This window comes from Eretmochelys imbricata, chromosome 26, assembly GCF_965152235.1.
Source record: "Eretmochelys imbricata isolate rEreImb1 chromosome 26, rEreImb1.hap1, whole genome shotgun sequence".
In the NCBI taxonomy this organism is placed as follows: domain Eukaryota; kingdom Metazoa; phylum Chordata; order Testudines; family Cheloniidae; genus Eretmochelys; species Eretmochelys imbricata.
Genome location: NC_135597.1, coordinates 13,994,350 through 14,012,652, shown reverse-complemented (window position 1 = coordinate 14,012,652; position 18,303 = coordinate 13,994,350). Strand labels below are relative to the sequence as shown.

The window sequence follows — 18,303 nt, the reverse complement described above, 5'->3', positions numbered from 1 at the left end:
GATTCCCTTGCTGCCTGACATCCTATGGCCGTGTCCCTCAGGGGAGGAGCAGGGCTGGCCTCGGCCCGCTGTCACTGACTCGATGGGCTGGGCACAGCCTGGCAGCTGGATCCCTGCGTAGGATGGACAATGGAGGAGGCCCAGGCCCTGCCTGCTCTCCCCTGCCCTCTGCCAGGGGCGCAGGGCACAGAGGGGCAGGAAGTTGCAGTGCTCCCTTCTCCATCTTGCGTGCCCCCCACTTGGCACCCGATACCCTTCGCGTCCCCGGAGTGGCCCTGGGCTTCAAGTCGCCCGCACCGAGGGGCTTCCCAGTCGGCGTCGGGGCTGGGGAGCATGGCGGCTGTCGGGAATGCCAGGGCTCCGGGCGCGTGTGCCGTGCAGCCCGCGCTCTTTGCCTTGGTCGTGCTGGTGAGCCGGGGGTGTGCTCTCTGGGGGAGCAGAGGGTGCAGCTCATCGGGGCCTGGCTGCCAGCTGCGGGTGGAGCTGTGGACTGCTCTGGTTCTCCAGTGCCGGGCTGGCGCCATTCAGCAGGTGCCCCGCGAGGGGTTTGGGTGGGAGCCGGGCACTGGGGCCTGGGCACTGGGAGGGTGAACTCTGCCTCTCTGTGTTTCAGGGTCACTGGTGGGGAGCTTTTCGAAGACATCGTGGCCCGGGAATATTACAGTGAGGCCGATGCCAGGTGAGTGGCAACTCCCCACCCCCCACATCCCCTCCGCCCTCCTCCCCGTCAACATTAACCCATTCATGACCTGGGCAGAGGGGGGGAACCCCAGAGGTATCGCCAGGTGATAGCCAAGTGCCTATGCCTTTGGCACCATTGTGCCATGTGTCCTGCTGGTCACACCCGGCGCGGGGTCCCTCTCCTGCGGTTCAGTTCCAGGGGCCCCTCAGCCGGCCTGGGCCTGAAAACAAATGTCTACCCCATGCTCCCTGAGGACGAGGAGGAGAGTGGCGGCAACTCTCCCTCCGGGGCCCAGCTGGCTGCTGGGGCGCAGCCAGAGAGGCAGAGGGGTGGTGGGACCCGGGGGGGTTCGAGCTTTCCCCTCTGGGTTGCCAGTGGGACGAGTCTGGTCTTAGCCTGGTCCCTTAGGGAGCACTCGCGAAGCCACCACCCAGCAGGGCACGGTTGCCAGCCATGCACCGTGGGCCAGGGCTGCTGGAGGGCGGGGCGGAGGTGCGTTGGCACAGCAGCCGGGGGGGGAACGGGGGGAACGTGCTGGATCAGAACCGAGGGGCTTTGCCTGGGGAAGAGGGCTCAGGACCGGACGAACTACTGGCGAGGCTGGACAGGCTCCGGCAGAGCTGTGGGGCAGGGCCAGGAGCGGGGCGGGATGTAGGGGCGCTCAGAGTGGGCAGGGGAGCACTGAGCTGCAGGACCGGAGTAGGGGTCTGTCCCAGAGAGGGAAGGGTGCAGCATCCCTCCCTCTGGTCCCAGCCTGGCTGTTGGGCCCTGGCAACTGGGAGGCCACTGACCCTCCCACAAGCAGCTGGCGTCTGTGGGGCTTGTCTCAGCCATCGGGGAGCAGCGGGCACAGAGCAGCCAGCTGGTAGAGAGCGCGGGGGACTGGGAACAAACTGCAGGGACAGGGCGCGTCTGAGGGCAGCCGGCAGGGTTTGGGGGGCATTGCTGACAGAGGCCTGACCTGGTGACCTGGTGACTGGTCACGTGTGGGCTCGTCTGGTGACGTGCCCGTTCCTGGTCCCGTCCGACTGGAGCACGCTGGCCCCCTCCCGCCGTGTGCTGGCCCCCAGCATCTCGCTGTTTGCTGCTTGTCGTCTCTCCAGCCCCCTTGTGAACCGGTGGGGAGGTGGGGGGCCTGGGCCAGGCAGGCACCGGGACTGTGCCAGAGGAGGTCAGACGCCCGTCACGCTTCTCGGGCTCAGACGGGTTCCCAGCTCCAGGGACCTGGCCAAGCTGGGCTCTAGCTAATGACCTCACACGCCGCCCCGTCTAGGCTCTGCTGGGAAGACCCGGGCTCATGGCCCCCTCTTCATGCAGTTTCATTGCCGTTCCGGGCATCTGATGCTTTCCCCAGGACGGGGGGTAGCCTAGGATAGCGGGCGGGCATCAGATCAGGATTGAGGGGCCGTGGCAGAGGTATAAGTGTGGGGAGCCCAGGGCTGGGATAGCAGGGGGCTGTGGGTCAGGATTGAGGGGCAGCGGCCGAACTCTGTGTTGGGAGAAACCAGGGCTGAGCTAATGGGGTGGGGGCTGGTGGCAGGTCCCTCTCCGTGCAGCTCCCGCTTCCCCCATCCCTGGGCTGTCAGTGGTGGGAGCCCCCTGTCAGGGCAGCCCGTGTGGGGCAGCCTATCACGGAGTCCCTGGGCGATGCTCTGGAACTGCTCCCCATGAAGCCAGGCAGGACTCTGGGGAAGTCTCCTCTCTGGGAGCAGCCTGTCTGCAGGACACACAGCTCAACCAGCTCCACCTTCCTGGGTCTGACGTCGGAGCATTCAGCATCCTCTGCCCCGTGTGCTTCCCACAGCGAGTCCGCCCAGGCGGGGTCCTGGGGAAGCCAGAGGGTCCTGTGCCCCAATTTCGCAGTCAGACGTGACTCTCAGCCAGCCAGTAAAACAGAAGGTTTATTAGACAACAGGAACATGGTCTAACACAGAGCTTGTAGGTGCAGCAAACGGGACGCCTCAGCTGGGTCTATTTTGGGGGGCAGTGAGCCAGACAACCACATCTGCCCTTCACTCCATGTCCCAGCCAGCCCCAAACTGAAACTTCCTCCAGCCCCCCCTCCTCTGGGCTTTGTCCCTTTCCCTGGGCCAGGAGGTCACCGGATTCCTTTGTTCTCCAACCCTTTAGCTCTCACCTTGCAGGGGGGAAGGGCCCAGGCCATCAGTTGCCAGGAAACAGCGTGTTGGCCATTCTCTGTGTCCAGACCCCTGCACACACCTGCCCTCTAGGGCTCTGCAATGATCATACACCCTTATCCCACCCCCTAGATACTTAAGAACTGCCATGGGGAAACCGAGGCACCCCCACACTATTCAGAGGAAACATTAAGAACAGTCCCACTTCGTCACATCTCTCCCCCCTTCGAGATCGAACTGAGCGGGGTCACTTTAGCCAGCGACCTGGGGAAGTTCGAAGACACCAACGTTCCCATGGATGCCCCAGCATCTCTCCCTTTCCTTGGTAGGAGTTACACCAGGCCCTTCCAGTTTCACACCTCTCCTTAGGTCGGGGTGATAGATAGCACTTCCAGCTGCATGTGGGAAGCTTTATGTGGCCCGTGCCCTTTGGCTAACCCAAAACCCCAGGGGGTCAAACTGGGATTGGGTCTTCTCCCCAACAAGCTGGCCAAACACAGCCACTTGGTTATAGGACTGTTTAACTTTCTTAACAGCTTTCACTTCATCTGAGACCTTCTCAAAGCTATTCACACTGGATCTTCAACAGGAAAGTCAGTGGATCCATTCACAACCAAAAATTTCTGGCTGTTAGGAACTGAAACTTTCTTGATTAAATCACTTTCACACCCTTCAGTTGCAGTAAACTGCTTGCAAAGACTCCATGAGGATTCCTTTCCCTAGGGCTTGTCTATGCAACAATTCACCCCTCACAGAAATTCTGCCCTTACCCTCTTCACCGAGGGCTTGCTCTAGAGGAACACTCTCCTGAGCAACAACAGACTCTTTCTGTGTCTCCCTTACATCCAGAATTACCTCTGGCCCATCCAGTGGATTCCTACACAATCCCCTTTCAGGCAAACTTACAGACTTTCTAGATAAAAGGTCAGAAGCATTCTCCTTCCCTTTGCCACACACAAGTTCAGGAATCTTTTCCTTCTTGCTACAGGTTTCCACACCCTCAGTAGGTAAAACAATCAAATCACCTTCGTGCTCTCCTTGTATCCTGGCTAGGATCTTACCCTGATTAGACAGATTTGCTAAACCCTTTCCCAACAACACACTAGCAACAGGCAGAATACAAGCACCAGAATTGTCTGGTCTCTGGGGTTTTACATAGACACTAACTGGATGTGACCTAGTTACAGGGCTATTCTCCCGAGCAGACACAAACTTGGGACCATTCCTTTCCTGGGCTTCAGCTGAATCCAGAACCAGCTCTGAGACAACTGCACCACCCTCAACCATCACAGGCTGAAAGGCCCCTTCTGTCTGCTCCACAGACAAAGAAGAGCCGGACACACTTTCTCCTTTCCCAGGCACACAGCTTGGGATCTCATCCCCCTTGTCCCAGCACACAAGGCTGGTCACAGACAACTGCTTGGAGATCAGGGTAGCTCCCTCCATAGGCAAGTCAATACCCCTGACAGACACAGACACGTTTCCTTCACTCTCACAATTCTCCACCCAGCTAACAGGTAAGGTCCAGGGACACTCATCTTCCACTCTCCTCGCCTTCCCACCCTGCTGCCTAGACACAGACATCAGCTCAAGGCTGCCTGGGCTCATCCAAACTTTCCTTACCAAGCACCTTGCCACTCCCAACAGATCCCCTGCCCTGCCTGTGTCTCCCCCCACTCAGCTGGGGTCTCAGCTCCCCCCTTGCTCAGCGCTGCCCTTGCTGTCCCAGTGGGGTAGGCAGTGAGCTCCCTGCTTTCCTCAGTACACCAGAGCCAGCCTGAGCCCCTTCTCCAGTGTGCAAGGGGGCATGGAGCATCTCTCTGTCCCACCCAGCCCCAGGGGTCTGGTTACAGGCAGGCAGGTAGCCTGAGCCTAGCAGCTCTTCCCTGCTGCCAGCCAGGTCATCTGCATTTTCACTGACCATTTCCCTCTCCACCGATTGGTTCCCTGGATTCAAATTCAAACCCTTGACAGTTACAGGAGCAGGGCCTGGATCCTGTCCCAAAGAGACACAGTCACCCCACAACAGGGTCTCACAGCTGGTGTCCTGGAGCACCCCAACGGCCGGCCAGCCCCACCCCTCCTGGGTCTGCACAGGGATCTGGGCCATAGGCAGGGCGAGGGGCTTCATCCCTGGGACCCTCACCCAGCTCACACAGCCCCTCAGCCTCTGAGGTTGCACCACCCAGGGCCTGACAACAGTTCTCTCTGTCCCAGGATCTCACCACCCCAGGAATGTCTCCCCATTGACCATCCCCTTCTGCTCCCACTGGGGGTCCGAGGGGCCTGAGCCCAGGAAACTCCACACAGACAGATAGGCCGGGGTCAGGAGTGGGAGCCCGTCCACCTCCCCACCCATCTGGCTGATGGAGTCTATGGCCTTGGGACCCAGCAAGGGAGCTAGACACCGGGGCTTTTCCGCAGGGTCCCCCTGGTTCAAATCTCCAGCCTGCTCAAAGGCAGTGAGGCGGCATCCACATCCCCCCCTCCTTAACCAGGGGCAGCAATTTAGTCCCGAGGTTCCCTGCGGAACTGGCCCCCGGGGTCTATCCCCACTCACCCCGGGGAGGTCCCCTAGGCCTCTCCGCTCCCCCACCGCCAGTTCATGCTGCTGCTGCTTCTGCAGCTCTTTCTCGGGCTCTCGCTGTCTCCCACAGTCCTCTTGCTCTCTCGGACTCAGCTCCCATCCCGTCCGTCTCCGATCCCCGGATGGGGAACCCGATCGTGAAGACCCTCGTCTGGTCGGGGACAGGAGTCTTGGGGATGCCTGGCTACCACTCCAGCTGCTCCCAGATCCTGCTCTAGCCCCATTTGGGGTCAGGAATCTGTTCCTTAGAGCGGTCATCCCCCTCCAGCTGCACGATTGTGACCACAGGAACATGGTCTGACACAGAGCTTGTAGGTGCAGAGAACAGGACCCCTCAGCTGGGTCCATTTTGGGGGGCAGTGAGCCAGACAACCACGTCTGCCCTTCACTCCATGTTCCAGCCAGCCCCAAACTGAAACTCCCCCCAGCCCCCCGTCCTCTGGGCTTTGTCCCTTTCCCGGGCCAGGAGGTCTCCGGATTCCTTTGTTCTCCAACCCTTTAGCTCTCACCTGGCAGGGGGAAGGGCCCAGGCCATCAGTTGCCAGGAAACAGGGTGTGGGCCATTCTCTGTGTCCTGACCCCTGCACACATCTGCCCTCTAGGGCTCTGCAACGATCACACACCCTTATCCCACCCCCTAGATACTTAAGAACTGCCTAGGGGAAACTGAGGCACCCCCACACTATTCAGAGGAAACATTAAGAACAGTCCCACTTCATCACACAGCCCCATGGGTTAGATCTCTCCCATGGCATCTGGCTACTCAGGCCTGTCCCTGCTGGGTTTGCTGATAGCCGGGGGAGGGGCGACAGGGGACATCCCAGGGGTTTCCAGCTCCCAAGCTCTACCCATTAGTCCCTGCTGCTTCTGTTAAGACTGCTCATTACGCCAGCGTCCCAGGGGCCCTGCCCTAGACTCGTAGCCCAGCTTGTTTTGCGGGTGGCAGGGGAGGAGGCTCGGAGTTGATTTGTGAGCCGGCAGGACAGAGGGGAGCTGCCCCTGAGAGGCCATTTCTGCAGATTCTCTCCCATCACCCTTTGTTCACCAGAGAGCTTCCAACCCTGTGCGAGGCCCTGCCCCACACCCCTGTGGCCTCCCCCTGCCTCGGGGGGGGGCTCCCAGGCTGTATTCTGGCCCTCTGGGCACCCGCCCAAACCCGAGCATCGGGCTGCAGCAAAGGGAGGCAGAATCCAGGCAGGACGTCCCAGTGGCCTCCCCCCACTCCCGGTGCTCCCCTGAGGTGCAGCGAGGCCAGGCTGGGATGGAGCCGTGGGACTCTCTCCCTGCAGGGAGCCCAGCTCCTCCCAGTGGGCTCACAGATGGGGCCTTCCCCTTTCCATGTCATGGCTGGAGCGGTGCCTTCCCGCGGCTGCGATCCGGAGAGCACCCCCAGATTCCACCCCCACGCATGCCGAGGGCTCCCCTCCTCTGCCCTGGCCATCGGCGTAGCCCAGGGGAACAGACCGGGAGGCTCTTGGTCCGTATCAAACCAGCCCGATGGGGCGTAATGGGCAGTGTCCACTCCTGAGAGGCCCAGGACTGGCACGGACAGAGCTGAAGCCAGGGTGCCCAGACTGGAATAGCAGGGAGAGCCACTGGGCCGGGCTGAGGTACTTGAGCAGAGCTGTGTGGTACCAGTTAGGAATAGCCGCCGGGGCTGTGGGTTGGGGTTGAGGGGCACTGGCCGAGATGGGGAGCACAGGGCTGGGATAGCAGGGGCTGTGGGTCAGAGTGAGGACACCTTGAACCCGGGGCTCGTCGTCCTTGGTTGGGGGTGGGGGCAGGAGCTGGGTCTAAGTGCTAGGGCTCCACACAGGACTTGTGGAGCTGGGGTTCCTTTCCCCTTACTTAGCACCCGCAGAGCTGGGGGGAGCCAAGGGCTGGGGTAGCAGGAGGTTGTGGGTCAGGAGTGAGGGGCACCGGCAGAGCTGGGGGGGCAGGGCTGGGCTGGCAGGGGGTTGTGGGGCGGGACTGAGGGGCACCGGCAGAGCTGGGGGCAGGCCAGGGCCGGGCTAGCAGGGGGTTGTGGGTCAGGAGTGAGGGGCACCGGCAGAGCTGGGGGGAGCCAAGGGCTGGCGTAGCAGGGGGTTTTGGGTCAGGAGTGAGGGGCACCGGCAGAGCTGGGGGGGCAGGGCTGGGCTGGCAGGGGGTTGTGGGGCGGGACTGAGGGGCACCGGCAGAGCTGGGGGCAGGCCAGGGCCGGGCTAGCAGGGGGTTGTGGGTCAGGAGTGAGGGGCACCGGCAGAGCTGGGGGGAGGCCGGGGCTGGGATAGCAGGGGGTTGTGGGTCAGGAGTGAGGGGCACCGGCAGAGCTGGGGGGAGGCCGGGGCTGGGATAGCAGGGGGTTGTGGGGCGGGAGTGAGGGGCACCGGCAGAGCTGGGGGGAGCTGAGGGCTGGCGTAGCAGGGGGTTGTGGGGCGGGACTGAGGGGCACCGGCAGAGCTGGGGGCAGGCCAGGGCCGGGCTAGCAGGGGGTTGTGGGTCAGGAGTGAGGGGCACCGGCAGAGCTGGGGGGAGGCTGGGGCTGGGATAGCAGGGGGTTGTGGGGCGGGAGTGAGGGGCACCGGCAGAGCTGGGGGGAGCTGAGGGCTGGCGTAGCAGGGGGTTGTGGGGCGGGAGTGAGGGGCACCGGCAGAGTGGGGAGGAGCCCGGGGCTGGGCTAGCAGGGGGTTGTGGAGAGAGCTGCTGTTTGCAGGGCGGGCAGGGCAGCCCCAGCCCGCACGACCCCTGACTAGATAGTGGGGTCACCCTGCCAGCTCGTCAGTTCCCAGAGCCCCCAGACGGTGACCTTCCTCCCACAGCACCTGCGGCCCGTTCCCTGCTCCGCGCTCGATCTGGGGCCGCGTAGCCGGACTCGGCCCTGCTAGCCGGGGGCTCTGCTCACCCGCTCTGCCCTCCGCACCTTGGGTCCCAACTGTCCTCTCAGGGGGCTGCCCCTTCTCTGCCCGCACCCCTCCCTCCAGCCCTGGCAGCATGCAGTTCCTGGTGCCATTAACAGCCATCCCCGCACCCCTTGTGATAACCCCCTGTGGTCTCTGAGCTTTCACAACATTGTTTCTCTCTCTCCTTCTCTCGTCCCCCCATCTCCACCCTGTCTCCCCATCCCTCTTTGTCTGTCCATCTGTCCCTCTGGACCCCCCACCCCCCGTTCCCTCTACCTGCTTATCCCATCTCTGGAATTCGTTCCCTCTCATGCATTATTTCGGTTTCCTTCTGTACATTTGATCGTCTCTCTCATGCCCTTCCTATCCCCCCCCCCGCCCCCTCTCCTCATCGGGACCCTGCCCTGCCCGTCTCCCGTGTCTGCCCCCTCTCCCGCCCCTCCCTGACCCACTTTCTCTCTCCTTTCCTCCCCGTTTTGTTTTGCAGTCACTGTATCCATCAGCTATTAGAAAGCGTAACTTACATTCACCACTATGCCATTGTGCACAGGGACTTGAAGGTCAGTATATGCCTTTCGCCCGCTCCTGGCGTCGGGCTGGGGGTGCTGGCGCCCCCCAGCGCTCACACGCCCCCCCCTTCCCTCCCCGCTAGCTGATTTTTATTTTTGGGGGGTGGGGAGGGAGACGATATCCAGGGCTGGGGGGGGTTTAGTTCGATTCTCAGCATGCCCGGCCGAGTCCTTCCTGGGCACCGCGCTGCAGCTGGGCAGGGCAGGCCAGGCAGGTCTGAGGCCCTGGACAGGAGGCAGCGCCCGGATGCAGACGTCCCGCCCCGACTCCAGTGCTCGCGGGACCAGACACCATCCTCCCCCGTTCCCACCCCCGATAATAATTTGCAATCTCAACTGGGCGGCTTGATTCGATTCGCATTTCACTGTCTCATCCCCCCCCCGCCCCCCTCCCTCTCTTTCTCTCTCTCTCTGCCCCCCCCCCCCCCCCGCCGTCTCTTGTCTTGTTTGCCACCCCACGCCCGCATGGCTGCCAGTCCTGTCTCCCAGCCCCGAGCACCTAGCGGCTGGCTCCGAGGCCAGAGCTCGCCACGCCCCGTCGTGGCCAAGGGGCTGTGGCGGGCACATTCTTCCTTCCAGGCACCTGCCCAGCACAGTCTCCCCAGGCCAGGGACTCCCTGAGTGACGGCAGGAGAGCTTGAACCTGCGGCTTGTTGGCGTTGTTGGGTGCACAAGCTGGGCCTAAGGCCGCTCCCCACCCACCGAGCGCGGATCTGCCCTCTACCCACGTGGCTGTCTTATGCCAAAGTGCCCTCTCCAAAGCCACCAGGGGATTTCACAGGCACCTTCCCCTGGCCCCTTCCTCTCTGAGCTGGGCAGTGATCCCATCTCTCACTGCTCAGCCCCTCTTCCCGTCCGTCCTGGGTGGCCTCCTCGCTCCCTGTGCTGCGGTTTGGAAGAGCCCCCCACCGCCAGGCAAGGCCATCCCCTGCTGAGCGAGGCCTTTTGCTGCCAGGACGCAGATGCCCGCTCAGATGCTGGCTGCTCTCTTGCCTGACACAGTGGGGCTTGAACCAGGGACCTCCAGAGCTACGGGCAGGAGCTGTTACTGTGTGGGCTAAAGAGCCAGGGCACCCTTACTGGGGCAGTCCCAGACCCTGCCCCTCTGCAGAGCAGGCCGGGGCAGGGGATCTATAGTGCCCCTGGACCAGTGAGTTATGTCAACACAGTGCCAGGGGATCCCCCGTGGGGCTCCAGAGTGGGCAGCCCCAGGCAGCAGTGTCCTCTCCCTGGGTGGGAGGCGCAGGGATCTCGGCCGTGCGAGTGGGCCCGGGTGGGAGGCGCAGGGATCCCGGCCGTGCAAGTGGGGCCCAGGTAGGGTTGCCAACTTTCTAATTGCACAAAACCAAACACCCTTGCCCCGCCCCTTCTCTGAGGCCCCACCCGCCACTCACTCCAGGCCCCCTCCCTCGGTTGCTCACTCTCCCCCACACTCACTCGCTTTTGCTGGGCTGGGGCAGGGGGTTGGGGTGCGGGAGGGGATGAGGGCTCCTGCTGAGGGTCCGGGCTCTAGGGTGGGGCTAGGGATGAGGAGTTTGGGGTGCAAGAGGGGGCTCTGGGCTGGCGCCAAGGAGTTTGGAGTGCAGGAACGGGCTCAGGGAGAGGGCTAGGGCAGGAGGTTGAGCTGCAGGGGGGGTGCAGGCTCTGGCTGGGGGTGCGGGCTCTGGGGGTTTGGGGTGCAGGCTCGGTTGGGCAGCGCTTACCTTAGGCAGTTCCTGGTCGGTGGCGCAGCAGGGCTAAGGCAGGCTCCCTGCCTGCCCTGGCTCCGCACTGCTCCCGGAAGCGGCCGGCATGTCCGGCCTCTAGATGAACGGGCCAAGGGGCTCTGTGTGGTGTGCGCTGCCCAAGCCCACAGGTGCCGCCCCCGCATCTCCATTGGCTGTAGTTCCTGGCCAATGGGAGCTGCGGAGGCGGCGCTGGGGGGCGGGGGCAGCATGCAGAGCTTCCCTGATCGCCCCTGCACCTAGGGGCTGGACATGCCGGCCGCTTCCAGGAAGCTGCACAGATCCAGGGCAGGCAAGGAGCCTGCCTTAGCCCCGCTGTGCTGCCGACTGGACTGGCCGCCAGGGTCCCTTTTCAGCCGGGCGTTCCGGTCGAAAACCGGACTCCTGGCAACCCAGGCCCAGATGGGAGGCACAGGGATCCCGACCATGCGAATGGGCCTGGTGGGAGGCACAGGGATCCCAGCCGTGCGAGTGGGCCCGGGTGCGGGGCACAGGGATCCCGGCCGTGCGAATGGGCCTGCGGGGAGGCGCAGGGATCCCAGCCATGTGAATGGGCCCGGGTGCGAGGCGCAGGGATCCCAGCCGTGCGAATGGGCCCGGGTGGGAGGCACAGGGATCCCGTGCGTGCGAGTGGGCCCAGGTGCGAGGCACAGGGATCCTGGGCATGGGAGTGGGCCCAGGTGCAAGGCGCAGGGATCCCGGCCGTGCGAGTGGGCCTGGGTGCAGGGTGCAGGGATCCCGGCCGTGCGAGTGGGCCCAGGTGGGAGGCGCAGGGATCCCGGCCGTGCGAATGGGCCCGGGTGCAAGGCGCAGGGATCCCAGCCGTGCGAATGGGCTCGGGTGGGAGGCACAGGAATCCCAGCCATGCGAGTGGGCTTGGGTGTGGGGCACAGGGATCCCGGCCGTGCGAGTGGGCCCGGGTGCAGGGCACAGGGATCCCGGCCGTGCAAATGGGCCCGGGTGCGAGGCACAGGGATCCTAGCCATGGGAGTGGGCCCGGGTGCAAGGCGCAGGGATCCCGGCCGTGCGAGTGGGCCCGGGTGCAGGGTGCAGGGATCCCGGCCATGCGAGTGGGCCCAGGTGCGGGGCACAGGGATCCCGGCCGTGCAAATGGGCCCGGGTGCGAGGCACAGGGATCCCGGCCATGCGAATGGGCCCGGGTGCGAGGCGCAGGGATCCCGGCCATGCGAATGGACCTGGGTGCAAGGTGCAGGGACCCCAGCCGTACGAGTGGGCCCGGGTGCAGGGTGCAGGGATCCCGGCCGTGCGAGTGGGCCCAGGTGCGAGGCGCAGGGATCCTGGCCATGCGAGTGGGCCCAGGTGCAGGGTGCAGGGTGCAGGGATCCCGGCCGTGCGAGTGGGCCCGGGTGCAGGGTGCAGGGATCCCGGCCGTGCGAGTGGGCCCGGGTGCAGGGTGCAGGGATCCCGGCCGTGCGAGTGGGCCCAGGTGCGAGGCACAGGGATCCCGACCGTGCGAGCGGGCCCGGGTGCAGGGCACAGGGATCCCGGCCGTGCGAGTGGGCCCGGGTGCAGGGTGCAGGGATCCCGGCCGTGCGAGTGGGCCCGGGTGCAGGGTGCAGGGATCCCGGCCGTGCGAGTGGGCCCAGGTGCGAGGCACAGGGATCCCGACCGTGCGAGCGGGCCCGGGTGCAGGGCACAGGGATCCCGGCCGTGCGAGCGGGCCCGGGTGCGAGGCGCAGGGATCCCGGCCTTGCAAGTGGGCCCGGGTGCAGGGCACAGGGATCCCAGCCTTGCGAGTGGGCCCGGGTGCAGGGCACAGGGATCCCGGCCATGCGGATGGGCTGTCGCAGCTCACAGTAAGCACAGGGGAGGCTGCACAAAGCACCAAGCCAGTGTGTGACTCATAATCTCTGCTGTCTTCTTGTCTTCTGCACTAACTCACTTACCAGCTCAGTGACCTGAATCCGAGCAGAGGGAAGACCCAGGGCCCTGCAGTCTCTGCCCCTCCCGAGTCCCCCCCTCCCCCTCGAGGGGAAGGGCAGCCTGTCCATGTAACCAGGCAAGCAGGCGAGATCAGACCATTTAACACTACTTCCCTGCAGAACGCACAAGCACAGGACCTCCCTTCCCCTCCCCGGGGCCAGGGGTGCATGCCCCCTCAATGCTGAGGCTATGGATCTCTGCCCCTCTCCTGAGCTCCAAGTGCCTGACCCCCTGCATCTCTCGTGGCCCCTTCCTTCCCCACCAAATCCGCACTCCAAAAGGAAAAATCAAGGGGGCAAAAACTAGCCCCAGAGCAGGGGCCTGTCCAGCTAGCCAATCCGCTCCGCTAGCCGGAGCAACTTAGCAACCACGCCGAGAGCCTGGCAACCGGAGCAGCTGCACCAGGAAACCCTCAAAATACTAATGAGCGGGGCCGGAGCCCTCCGCAGTGTGATCGCCCACCCCGGGGAAGCCGACCGGCCGCGCAGCGATGGCAGCTAGGCAGAGCCTGGCCGTGCACTCAGGCCAGCGTGCAGTGGGGCAAACCGTGACCCCCAGAAGGGCAAGGACAGTGCCAGAGATGCTCAATTCGCCCTCCAGAGAGCAGGGCCCTCCCTGTGGAAGGGAGCACCCCGTCAACACCAGCAATGTCACCAGCCGCTCCGTGAGACCGCTCCCAGCTCCGCTCTCCGACCGGAGAAGGAGCCGGGGCTAGCGGAGCGATGGTTGCAGCTCCCTCTGGACCCCTGAATTCCCAGAGCCGGGCATGGCAGATCTCCCCGAACTCACAGCGTGGTTTCCTCCTTTCCGACGTGGCTTTTTAAAAAATCGGTCGTTTCGTGCAAAATGCAGCCCCCACTTTGCCTGCCCAGAGCTGCGTAAAGAGACAGGGGCAGCCCTGGTGGGCAGTAGAAAGCTGAGGGCAGCCTAGGAGAAAACCCACTCTCCCCCACTCCTTTTGAATGCAGAGGCATCACACAGCTGGGACCATTCATCCACTCTAAGCGCGGGGGCCGCCACGTCGCAAACTGGGCTCTGTGTCGCTGATGCCGTCTCCGAGGGAGCGGGAGGGGGGTATCTCGGCTAGCGTGTCAGATTTCCCCCACATGCTGGTGGTTTCGTCGCAGCTTTGAGGAAATGCCCTCCTTGGCTTTTATAGACGCAGAGCAGTTGGGCGAGGATGCAAGCTCCAGTGGGGAGCTGGTTTCATGCAGATACATAGATTCCAAGGCCACAAGGGACCATTGTGATCATCGTGGATGACGCTAAGCTCGGGGGAGAGGTAGATACGCTGGAGGGTAGGGATAGGGTCCAGAGTGACCTAGACAAATTGGAGGATTGGGCCAAAAGAAATCTGATGAGGTTCAACAAGGACAAGGGCAGAGTCCTGCACTTAGGACGGAAGAATCCCATGCAGTGCTACAGGCTGGGGACCGACTGGCTAAGCAGCCGTTCTGCAGAAAAGGACCTGGGGATTACAGTGGACGAGAAAATATGCATCCGATGAAGTGAGCTGTAGTTCACGAAAGCTTATGCTCACATAAATTGGAGAGAGTCCAGCGAAGGGCAACAAAAATGATTAGGGGTCTGGAACACATGACTTCTGAGGAGAGGCTGAGGGAACTGGGATTGTTTAGTCTGCAGAAGAGAAGAATGAGGGGGGATTTGATAGCAGCCTTCAACTACCTGAAGGGGGATTCCAGAGAGGATGGAGCTTGGCTGGTGTCCGTGGTGGCAGATGACAGAACAAGGAGGAATGGTCTCAAGTCGCCGTGGGGGAGGTTTAGGTTGGATATTAGGAAACACTATTTCACTAGGAGGGTGGTGAAGCACTGGAATGGGTTACCTAGGGAGATGGTGGAATCTCCTTCCTTAGAGGTTCTTAAGGCCCAGCTTGACAAAGCCCTGGCTGGGATGATATAGTTGGGGTTGGTCCTGCTCTGGGCAGGGGGTTGGACTAGAACCTCCCACGGTCTCTTCCAACCCTGATCTTCTGTGATCTGATCATCTGGTCTGAGCTGCTCTAGGGCACAGGCCATGGAACTTCCCCCAGAATAATCCCTAGAGCAGATATTTTAAAGAAACAGCCAGTCTTGATTCTAAAATTGTCAGTGATGGAGAATCCACCACGACTCTTGGGAAATTGTCCCAACAGTTAATTACTCTGACTGTTAAAAACGTACGTCTTACTTCCAGTCTGACTTTGTCTAGCTTCAAATTCCAGCCATTGGATCATGTTAGACCTTCCTCAGCTAGACTGAAGAGCCTGTTATCAAATATTGGTTCCCCACGTAGGTACTGACAGACTGGGATCAAGTCACCACTTAACTGTCTCTTTGTTGAGCAAAACAGATGGAGTTCCTTGTGTCTCTCACTATCAGGCAGGTTTTCTAATCCTTTATTCATTCTCATGGCTCTTCTCTGCTCCTGCTCCAACTTATCAACATTCTTCTTGAATTGTGGGCACCAGAACTGGGCACTGGATCCCAGCAGTGGTTGCACCAGTGCCAGCTACAGAGGGAAAATCGCCTCTCTGCTCCTACTCGAGATTCCCTTGTTTATGTGTCCCAGGATCGCATTAGCTCTTTTGGCCACAGCATCACTGGACGCTCATGTTCTGCTGATTATCCACCATGCCCCCAAATCTTTTTCAGAGTCGCTGCTTCCCAGGATAGAGTCCCCCATCCTGTATGGCCTATGTTCTTTGTTCCTAGCTGTGTACATTTACTCATTCTGTTTCCTTGCACCCAGTTTACCAAGCAATCCTGATCTCTCTCTGCCAGTGACTTGTCCTCTTCATTATTTACCACTCCTCCTAATTTTATATCATCTGCAAACTTTATCAGTGATGGTTTTGGTTTTTTTCCACATCATTGATTAAAAAATGTAAAATAGTGTAGGGTCAAGACCTGATCCCTGCAGGACTGCGCTAGAAACACACCCGCTTGATGACAATTGTCCATTTACAATTACATTTTGTGACTTATCAGTTGGCCGGTTTTGAATCCATTTCATGTATACCATGTTAATTTTAGACTTCTAGTTTTGTAATCAAAATGTCACGCAGTACCAAGTCAAACGCCATACAGGAATAAAATATATTACATCAACGTTATTACCCTCATCAACAAAAGACATCAAGTTAGTTTGACAAGATTTTTTTCCATAAACCTGTATTGATTTGCATTAATTACATGATGCTCCTTTAATTCTTTATTAATCGAGTCCTGTATCAGCCACTCCATTATCTTGCCCGGGATCGATGTCAGGCTGACAGGCCTATAATTGCCCAGGTGATCCCATTTACCATTTTGAAAAACTGGCCCAACATTAGCTTTTTTTCTAGTCTTCTGTAACTTCCCCAGTGCTCCAAGACCTATTGAAAATCAACCTTAATGGTCCGGTGAGCTCCTCAGCCAGCTCTTTTAAAACTCTTGGATGCAAGTTTTCTGAATTTGCTGATTTAAAAATGTCCAACTTCAGTAGCTGTTGTTTAGTGTCTTCCTGAGATACCAGTGGAATGGAAAGCATGTTATTATCATCTCTATATGATGAGACTACATCATCTATTTTTTACTCCAAACACAGAACAGAAATATTTATTGAACACTTCTGCCTTTTCTGCATTTTTAGTGATAATTCTATCATTTCCATCTAGCAATGGACCAATTCCATTGTCAGGATTCTTTTTGTTCCTAATATGTTTTTAAAAACCTCCTTCTTATTGTCCTTAACTCTGCTGGCCATAGATTTCTCCTTGTGTCCCTTGGCTTCCCTTATCAATTTTCTACAATTCCTAACTTCTGATTAATAGTTATTACTGTCAATGTCCCCTTTTTTCCATTTGTTATATATATATATATATATATATATTGGTTCCTACAATTGATTCTCCTAGGCTTTGTCCAGCCCGGTCTTAAGATGTCCCAAGTGAGGGGGTGCCCAACCCTTCCCAGGGAAGACTCTTCCATGCTAGGAAGAATTTCCTGATTTTCAGCCAGAGTTCATCCCCATACACCTAATTCAAGCCTCTGGCCATCCCTGGACAGTTCCTCCGCATCCTCGCCATGTGCATCCTTTTGTGGGTGTAGATGGCACCCCGTCCCCTGGGTCATCTCTTAACCGGTCAGGACATTTTTCATTCTTTCCCTCTAAGTCAGTCGCCCCGACTGAGCCCTGTGATGATGGGTCCGTTCCATCAACGTGCGACGTTTGCGCTCTGTGTGCTCTGCGTCTTTCCCCTTGCAGAGGGACACTCTTGGCTTGGCTTGGAAGAGGAGGCTGTGTGAGGGCAGGGTGATTGTTCCATCCCCGCTAGCCCTCAACCTATTTCCCACCATCCGCACTCCCCTGCAAGCAGACACCTGAGAAGACAGAAGGGGTCTGCTCTGCGTTCAGAAGTCCAGTGGGCTCCATGTTGGGCAAAGCACAGAGACGAGGGCCCCCGGATGAGATTCCCCTGCACCCAGATGTTCCCAACGAGGGGCTCCTCTTCCCAATGCCTTGGGAGAAGAGCCTTTTCTCCAAGAACAGGAACCCACAGCAACAAGGACTTCAAAGGACACCGGGAATTGGTCCTGGAAGAGAACTGGAAACCAAGGCGCTCAGCAGAGCCCTAGGACAGCTAATGGGCCAGACATGAGCTCTGGCCCAAACTCACAAGCTTGAAAGGACAGCGTTTGCTCTGGGGCTGCGTGGTGGCAGCATGGCTGTTGGCTCCTGCGGTGCACCTGGACCACCAGGAGCTCAGCCTGGGGCCCGGGGGGTCAAATGCTGAGGGGCGAGGCTTGGCGTGGCTGTTAGGAAAAGGGTTGGCAAGCAGGGCCCTCGTCCAGGTGAGGTGGTTATTGCGGGGCAGGCCCAGGGGCCACAAATCAGAGACCGTGATTGGCGGGGGTGGTTTGCAGGGTCCTGTGCAGATTTCCAGGGGACTCTGAGAGCTCCCCACAAGGGTGTTCTAACAGGAGGAAAGGCCTTGGGGCCGCTCTAGCCTCAGCGTCCCGGGGAGGAAGGTGGCTTGGCTGCTGGACTGGCTCACAGGAGACCCAGGTTCAATTCCTGGCTCCTTCACGCCCTTCCTCTGTGAGTTTGGGCAAGGTCACCCTGTGCCTCGGTTTCCCCTCAGCACACTGGGGATAGCCCTGCCCTGCAGCACAAGAGTGTGTGAGCATCTGCATCACCCCTAGGCGTGAGGCGCTCAGGGGCTGGTACCTGGCTGGAAGAGGGCACCTTCCGAGAAGGTTAGGGACCAAATGGTTCCAATGCGGGATGCCCTCCTGGGCGGGACGGGGTGAGGTCCTATGAAAACGTGGCTCCCTGGGGCTGAAGACAAGCCATTCCCAGCATTTCTATAGGGTCTACACAAAATATGCTTCTGCGCTCCCTTTCCTGCTGCCCCTATAGTCGTGAGCTGAGCCCCAGCTGCTAAGAGAGCGCGAGGTGCAGGCCGTGTATTAAAATCTCTTTGCCCCAGTGTCCCCCAGGATGACGGCGTCCAGCCTGGGCTCTCCTCAGTTGCTCACAGGAGTACTGCACGTCAGGGCACCGCTGGGCAGGAAGCGGATCCACGCCGGACTCGCGAGGAGACTTGGGAGCGGAGGCTGGGCAGGGGGGCCGCGGCTGGTGATCGCTGGTTATTTGGACTAGGCTGGCACCTCGCAGAGCCCCGGGCTGAGAGACGGGCCCTGCCCTACGTCAGATTAGTGACCCTGGTAGGCTGGCAGGCTCAGCCCAGCCGGGGTGGGAATGGAGCTCAGCTGGGCTGGATCCAGACTGGG

At 60.4% G+C, this 18,303-nt stretch overlaps 1 protein-coding gene across 1 annotated transcript in view; it reads left to right on the top strand.

Annotated features, from left to right (window-relative positions):
* Positions 1–18,303, top strand: part of CAMK2B (calcium/calmodulin dependent protein kinase II beta) — a 141,236-nt gene that overhangs the window by 64,740 nt on the left and 58,193 nt on the right. The window contains exon 5 of the mRNA XM_077805947.1: positions 614–679. Within this exon, the coding sequence (XP_077662073.1) occupies positions 614–679 (66 nt within the window). The remainder of the gene's footprint in view (positions 1–613; positions 680–18,303) is intronic.